Raw genomic sequence first — 8374 nt, forward strand, 5'->3', positions numbered from 1 at the left:
AGTGATGGATGGATATGTGTTATACCTAAAAATCAGCATGATCAAATGGCATATATAAATTATTATATATAGAAGTTTGGATGGTCCATACAGCTTTTATTGTTTTTACCTAGGTTTAAAATTGTGATTGAAATGGTAGAGAGGTAATCTAGGGGCGTTAAGCTAACATTGTGGGTGATGCATTTTGATACTATTAATTAGTATTAGATAATTGTCCACAGAAATAAACAAAATAAAAACATAAGCAACTTTCCTAATTAAAAATTAAAATTGAAAAATCCTAAATTTAAATAAAATTGCATTCAATGAATGATATTAAGAATATTTTATATGAAGGACTCTCTCTCTCTCTTCACAATTTTCCTATTTAAAGCCTTCCAACCCCTTCTCCCCTCCCATTCCAAACTCAACCAACTCAAGACATCCTTTCTCTAATTTCCTGCCTCTTCTGATCAACTCTATCTCCTCTCCCAACTTCTCTTTCAAATTCACTTATTGTCATCCAAGAACAAACATACATAGGCATAGACAATTCGATCTGCTACATACGTTAACACTACCAGTCTCCAGTATGCAGCCACCGAAAATGTCTGATCACGAGGACTTCTTCGCTCGCCGGTGTGTCTTGGTGAACGGTCCGGTCATCGTAGGGGCCGGCCCATCTGGACTAGCAGTGGGCGCCTGTCTCAAGGAACAGGGCGTACCCTTTGTAATTCTTGAGAGGACGGACTGCATTGCATCTCTGTGGCAGAAGCGCACCTATGATCGCCTGAAACTTCACCTCCCTAAGCAATTCTGCCAACTCCCTAAGGTTCCCTTCCCGGAGGACTTCCCTGAGTACCCAACCAAGAAACAGTTCATCGGCTACCTCGAGTCATATGCTAAGCGTTTTGAGCTCAACCCACGATTCAATGAGTGCGTGCAGTCTGCAAAGTATGATGAGACTAGTGGGTTGTGGAGGGTCAAGACTGTTTCTACCAGCAGCGGCGGCGGCAACCGCACCGCCGAGATTGAGTACATTTGCCGCTGGCTTGTCGTGGCGACAGGGGAGAATGCCGAGCCTGTGTTGCCTGAGATCGAGGGACTGTCGGAATTTGGAGGCCATGTTATGCACGCTTGTCACTACAGGTCTGGTGAGGACTACCGGGGAAAGCGTGTTCTAGTTGTGGGTTGTGGCAATTCAGGCATGGAAGTCTCTCTCGATCTCTGCAACCACAATGCCTTCCCATCCATGGTGGTTCGCAGCTCGGTGAGTAATCGATAGCATACCCCCACGATCATATATAATTCACCATTAGATCTCGTTGATCGATTGAAAACTACATATATAATTCATTATACTGGAGCTGAATTCGGTTTCAATTAATTAATGCACAGGTTCATGTATTGCCGAGGGAGGTTCTCGGGAAATCCACGTACGAATTGGCTTTTTTCATGGTCAAATGGCTTCCTCTGTGGCTGGCTGATAAGCTGCTGTTGATAATGGCATGGTTGGTACTAGGAAACATTGAGAAATACGGGCTGAAACGACCTTCCATGGGTCCTTTGCAGCTCAAGAATTCTCAAGGAAAGACCCCTGTTTTGGACATTGGTGCACTATCAAAGATCAAATCTGGTTTGGTTAAAATTGTTCCTGGGATCAAAAGGTTCTCCCGTGGTTGTGTTGAGCTTGTTAATGGAGAAAAGCTTGAGGTTGATTCGGTTATTCTGGCTACTGGGTATCGCAGCAACGTCCCTTCTTGGCTACAGGTGAGAAGATGTTCTTTTTTTTTTTTCTAACTTAACTTTTATTCTTTGGATTTATATGACAGTTCTAGAATAAGTTGGGGGGCATCTGTTAGATTCTTTCTAGTTTTCTTACTATTTTTGGGTCGATTTGACACTTATTTAGGAACTCAGGATGTAATAAGTATATGGGTTCTGTTTGGAGGTGGTGATTTGTCTGTTTTTCTTTCATTATTTAAAAGAAGAAAGGGTAGAGTTTTCAGAAGTTTCTTATGTGGGTCTGGTTTTCTGAAGAAAATCTTATATAACAACAAGTGGATAAATGGACTGAAGTTGCTTCCTATATCTGTGTTTTTACAGGAGAGTGAGTTCTTCTCCAAGAACGGGTTTCCAAAGTCTCCATTTCCAAATGGATGGAAAGGCAATGCAGGGCTTTATGCAGTTGGGTTCACTAGGAGAGGGCTCTCTGGTGCATCTTCTGATGCAGTGAAGATAGCACAAGATATTGGAAAAGTGTGGAAGGAAGAAACAAAGCAGAAAAAGCAGATTACTGCCTGCCACCGGAGATGCATTTCACAGTTCTGAGATCACACAGATGACTCAATAGTTCCATGCATCGAGTTTCTCCTTCTGGGTGCTTATTGTATTTGATCTCTTTGCATTTTTTCTTTTAATTTCATGGTTGGCGACCGATCGATCCGTCGAGATGGGTAGCCGTGACAGAGATCGATCGTGTACAATAATTATGTAAAAAGGAGAGAAAAGAAAAGAAAAAACACAGGAGACAGATAGCACAGAGACCAGCCCTCTCCAAAAAGCCCAAGTTTTGAAAATGATGGGGCGTTTTGTGTACAGAGGAAGATGAGGCTTTTTTTAGTGTTAGATTACAAAGTTTTGTACAATAATCCAATCATTGAATCTAAATGAAAGAGTTTGTTTAAAGGAAGACTCTCTCTCTCTCTCTCTCTCTAACCATTCCGGTGACATTGATTAATGAATGGTTTTGTTTAGAGGATTTATCTTATGAAAGTGTTTGATGTTTTCTGTTTTCTGAGGTGAGGAAACCTACCTCCCCAAAACCACACATTTTGGTCCGCCAACTAATAAATCCTGACAGTTCACTGGATGGGCGACTCACGTCATTTTCAGGTTTTACCCATCAAGTTTTTATGAGGTGAGACTAGAGAGGGCCCCACCAATGGTCCACATCATTGACTCAGCAGTCTACATATATCACCACAAGGGCAGGCTAGAGAGATATTTAGAGTTATTATATTATATTGGTCCCATATCTACTATCCTGCCACCATTTCATCATTTTGTTCCATTCCTTTCCTTCGCTTTGAGGATGACAAATACACGGAGAGGAGAGAGAGAGATCTAGAGAGAGAGAGAGAGAGAGCAGCTAAGTTCTATATTGCCTTGCACATGGGGGCACAGTGGTAAACTAGAAAATTTTATATATATTGCTTCGAGTTGCTTTAAAATAATTTATATATCAGTATTTTAGTATAAATATGGATAAGAATCAATTTTTTATGTCAATTTGTATAGAAACACCAACTTCAGTGCATAGGTTTTAATTTTGTGCAAGAAGGAATTATGAGAAACACCATTTTGACTTAATTCCTTTTAAAAAGAATACCAAGATGCCAAACATTATCCTAGTCTTGCCTTATTTATACTTGAGGTATACATATGTATAGAAAAGCAAAGCACTCATCAATTTTGATTTTTAATTCTTTTATATTTTGACTCAGAATGTGGCCAACTGAGCAACAAACATCTAGGGATGGTAGTGGGGCGAGTTTCAGAGAGGGTTTTGTAAATTTTTGACCCTCTCACTTGTACCCTAGTTCTCTAGAATTTGCAACGGGTTGGATTTTCAAAATCCAAACCATCCCTACACATGAAAATGTGAATAAACCCTTCCCGACCCCATCATCCCTGTATTTGAGGGGTGGATGGGTCGGGCTCTTGAGTTGGATTTAGAACCCATATCTATTTTTTTTGTTATTTTCTGTTTTATATTAGCAATAAACAAGCAAATTAAAATAACATGAATAAACACCAAAATTTCAAATTATTTGATTGAAGGATCTAGAAAATATATAAATTATTAATTATTCTTTATATAAGATTCAAAACATTATTAAATTCAACACATAATACATAAATTTATATGTTTTGTATTAACAATATAATTATAAACATTAGGGTATTTTAATAAATTTAATATGCAGATTGAAGAGAGTTACATTGATTTTTGCCTCATACCATACCGATACAATGTTTTAAATACCAAAACCCATCCTTGTCCCAAAATCAGTCAGTTCAAAAAAAAAAAAAAAAACTACCCCAAAATCCATCAGCGAGGGAGGGGTAGAAGAAAAATAAGGAGATTTGAATTGAGATGGGAGGTCGGAACAAAATACTAATAAAATTTAGAAAATGGCGTCGCCCGGACTTGAACCGGAGACCTTCAGTGTGTTAGACTGACGTGATAACCAACTACACCACGACACCTGATTGTGATCTTGATTGTAATAAATCATAGTAATGGGTTTCAGAAGAACAATTAATGTATCTACCAGTTCAGACTTTTCAGTAGGCCCTTTTGATGGCTGCAATCTTATGATCACTCATCAACTTCTGACCTTTGTGTATGATAATTCTGACATTAGATCAATGGTATCTAACATTAATTTGTTTGTCAGATTTAAATAAATAAATGTGTGGATGATCCATTTCTGTCAGCATTGTCCGCATTCCTAGAATCCTGGCTTTGGATTCAAGCTTCCAAAGTTTACATCATGAGATGATATTAGCAACCATGGTTTTAAATTTCGTGAAATATTGGAAAATTTTGGTTTCAATCACAATAATTGAAATGAAATTCAGAAAATGTTGGGTGTGGAATTTAGAGCGTTTAATTAGGGGTGTCAATTGGTCTGGATTTGGTCCAATCCGATCCAGTCTAATGTGAGTCCATTATAAATTGATTAGGTCCAATCTAATCCAATCAATAATTTGGATCATTTTGGACTGGTCTAATTTAATGTTTGGATCGTTCAATTTGTTCAAATTCATTTTAATTTAGATTGGTTTTAACCCAAACCTAGTTTATAAACACCTATATTTTTATCTTAAAATCATTGAATCGAATATTGGCTTAATCCAACCGAATCCAATATAATTTTTTCTTTTTTTTACGAACAGACCAAGTCAATCCAACCTAATAAATATTTTGGACCAGATTGGTCCAATCCAGTATGTCTTTTCGGTCCGTCTAATCCATCCAAATTGATTTTGGGACACCCTTAGGTCTAATTATGGTGGATTTATAAATATTTTTTGTATGGTAAATCAAAATTTTAATTAATCATATTAAAAACATCAAATAGTTTATTTACTTTTCATTCCTTCCCATTTCACAATATGTGCTTTCATGTTTAACAAGATATACTTACCATCAACTCTTCAACAATGTTGAAGATGTCAATTGCCATTTTATCACTGGTTCACATTTTTTCGTTCATAGTGTAATTCATATACCATAGATTTTAGCATGAATTTATTGCAGAATAAATGTTACAAATTTACTGAAATTTTAGGATTTCATCATATGGTTCACCAATTAAATTTTATCATGAATTTTAATTAATAATTTGCACAATTTTTCAAAATTCTTAAAATTCCATTTCTACATTTTGGGTCCAAAATTATAAATTTTTCAAAATTCAAAACCATGGTTGCAACTTGAGCACACAAAATAAAAAATTCCTGCCTCTTCTTTTTGTCTTTTCCTCTTTTCTCATTATTATTTTTTTAATCCTTTACTCTTCTTACTAAGCTCTGATTCAAATTTATATGCTACATTGAATCAACAAAATAAGCAGGAAAAGAAACCCAGATGTACACAAAAGGGAAAACAAAGCACATGAGTCACCAAGTGTTGATGAAACCACACAGCTAGAGGCCTTTCTCCCTGTGGCCCATGTATGTATTTCTCCACCCACCACAACATCTTTCAAAAGAACATTGATGCTGGTGTACATCTCAGATATCCTTTATGGTACACAATCTGCAGCAGCTCTATTTTTCTCTACTTGTTCAAGTGCCTGAACTTTGCACTACTTCCAGTTTTAAAAGTTGAAACATAAGTACAACTGTGTTTCTCTGTCTTTTCTCCATGGATCATCTGCATGTTTTCTTTTTGTTGGAGCACCTATGGCTTCCGTTACATCTCCATCTTCTCACTTAACCATCACTAACACCAAGAAAACATCATGTGGGTTTGCCACCATCCGTCTCCCTTATTTCAGAACCCACTATATATATATGGAGGCCCATGTCTCCCTGATTGTCTAGACAAGGTTCTCTTATTTCAGAATCCACCAGTGTTTAAAAATTGTAAAGAATCAATGAAAAACAATGACTTATAAACAGTAAGGTTTACACAATGAGAAGTGAGAACACCTTCATTGCATCAACACTAAAAAGGAAAGGAAAAAAAGGGGGGAAAAGGAAAGAAAGAAGAAAGAAGCTTTTAAATTTATGGGTTGCCCTTAGTTTTTGATGTTGATGTTGCCTACTTCCATTTCTCTCTATGCCCTATCAATGATGGATATGGCTGACATCACTCAGAAAAGTGAAGGATGTATTCTTTAACTCTTTACTAAGTTTTGTAGAATGAAGACAACAGACATAAAAACCCAAATCTCTCCATTCATCCCCTAAATCTGTTTATGTGGGAAGGAACTGAGGCTCAATAATTTGACAGTGCTGCATTGCTGCATGTACACATTTTTTATGGTTTGGAAAAATCTCATACAAGTGGGATGTCCTATGTTTAGCAACATGTTGTAACATGTGGGGAGCAAACTTTTCCATTGATGGGTGGCACTATGCATGAAAATCACATTGGTTTTGTTTAAAACATCTCTTACTAAACAACAACAATAAAATTAAATGTTGCACCCTCATTTTGCAAGATTAATTTACAGCTGAATGTATAGTGGTCTCTGGGTGCAATGTTTCTGCACTATAAAATTTAATGAGGTTTATTTGTAAAATTATATATTCTATAGAAATTAATTTTGGAATTTTAGCTATCTAGTTCATAAATGTTAGATTGTTTTTATTATTTTGGGACTGGAAATGTTTTTTTTTTCATTTTCTATTTTTATTTGTAGTTGATTTTAGTTTAAACCATTGTCAGATTAGCTGTTGCTATTTTGTTTCTATATAATTTTAAATTTCCTTAATTAATATTAAATTAGCATTCAAAAAGAAAATGAAAAGATTACATTAGATTGGAGTTTCTTATTATTTTATTCCAAAAATTTTCTATAATAGTAGTAAGCATTGCAATTTTATTTTCTAAATTAAAAAATATACATAATAAACTACTTTCTTTTCTTTGGATACCCTATAAAGGGATGCACTTTTTTCAGGAAGATGAATCTGAATTATCCAAGGAAAATGGCAGAAATATTTACAATTAAAGGTAAGAATCCTAAAATTCCTACACACTCTAATAGAAAATAAAGAAAGCATTAATATCCAAAGAGAGAAAACATTAATATCAAAATAAATTTCCATGCATCACGATTTACAAATGGGATGTGCTCAGTCGCTACCATTGCTAGAAATCATCTGGGTGGAGTAGTGGATTTTAAAGCTTATAAATTAGGTACTACTTCTATCAATTTGGCCAAAACCTGGGCTACGTGGGAGGCTTATAATCTAGCAACAAACTTCATCAACAACCCCGTCACCATAGAGGGAGCCTCAAAGCTCGTGGTCTCACCAACCCCCCATGGAGACTTAGGAGTATTGTGCAGGATTGCTTAGAGTTAAGAACTCGTATGAACGAAGAGGTCCATTGTGGACACGTGTACCATGAGGCCAACCATGTTGCGGACTGGCTAGCAAATGAGGCTCTGTCGTCTTCAATTGGCTCAGTAGATCTCAATCCTAACAACCTTTCAGACCTCTTAGCTGCTATCTATATTAGTGATATGAGGGGACTAATTACATGTTTCACAATACTCATTATATTTTGATTATGCATCTCTCTCTTATATATATAACAAGTGTGAATGCAATGTAATTTTTTTTTTGGATTAAAATTATCCTCTATTTTATTTGAGAAAGGGTATAAAAGCCATTTTATTACAGCTTTAATGTTAGTTTTAATGGCTATTAAAATGCCCATAATTTTGTATTTAGTCCATTTCTAATGGTAAAGTTGAAAATATAACTTCAATTATTATTTCCCACCTCATTTAATCCCCTTTCATTAAGTCTTATACTTAAATTATTAACTCCCATTTTCTCTTATTGAATTAGATTTGTGTCAATATTTTTAACAATATAAACCCATATACTTTAAAATTGACTCAAAAACAAAATTATTTTGAATCCAAGTGGTGGCTAAGCAATTCAACCATTCGAATCAAATTGATCAACCTACGAAGTCATAGTTAGGTAATAAAAATTTTAAAATAGAAATAAATATAGAAATTTAAAAAAAATGTAGAAAAAATTAGACACATTTATGATATTTTTATTAATCAGAATTAAAAAATAAGTGTAATAAACAATAATTATTTTTATTGGTAATGAAAATGAAATACATAATTTA

The 8374-nt window shown here is 35.3% G+C and overlaps 1 protein-coding gene and 1 non-coding gene across 3 annotated transcripts; one reads left to right on the plus strand and one right to left on the minus strand.

Moving 5' to 3' along the window:
* Positions 1 to 414: 414 nt before the first annotated feature.
* On the plus strand, positions 415 to 2671 carry LOC104602110 (putative indole-3-pyruvate monooxygenase YUCCA5). Of its 2 annotated transcripts, XM_088901664.1 has the most exons (4): positions 415 to 1249; positions 1378 to 1749; positions 2086 to 2293; positions 2418 to 2671. In XM_088901664.1, exons 1-4 carry the CDS (start codon positions 572 to 574, stop codon positions 2474 to 2476), a joined length of 1317 nt encoding a protein of 438 aa, XP_088757790.1. In that variant the 5' UTR covers positions 415 to 571; the 3' UTR covers positions 2477 to 2671. The 2 variants fall into 2 exon arrangements, with proteins under 2 accessions (XP_088757790.1, XP_010263981.1); XM_010265679.3 differs by having other exon boundaries at positions 2086 to 2482.
* Positions 2672 to 4177: 1506 nt separating this feature from the next.
* On the minus strand, positions 4178 to 4251 carry TRNAV-AAC (transfer RNA valine (anticodon AAC)). The gene has a single exon. It is a non-coding gene; the product is annotated as a tRNA-Val (tRNA).
* Between the last annotated feature and the right edge of the window lie 4123 nt (positions 4252 to 8374).

The sequence above is a fragment of the Nelumbo nucifera genome, chromosome 3 (genome assembly GCF_055504915.1).
Source record: "Nelumbo nucifera cultivar China Antique chromosome 3, China Antique-T2T, whole genome shotgun sequence".
NCBI classification, from domain to species: Eukaryota; Viridiplantae; Streptophyta; class Magnoliopsida; order Proteales; family Nelumbonaceae; genus Nelumbo; species Nelumbo nucifera.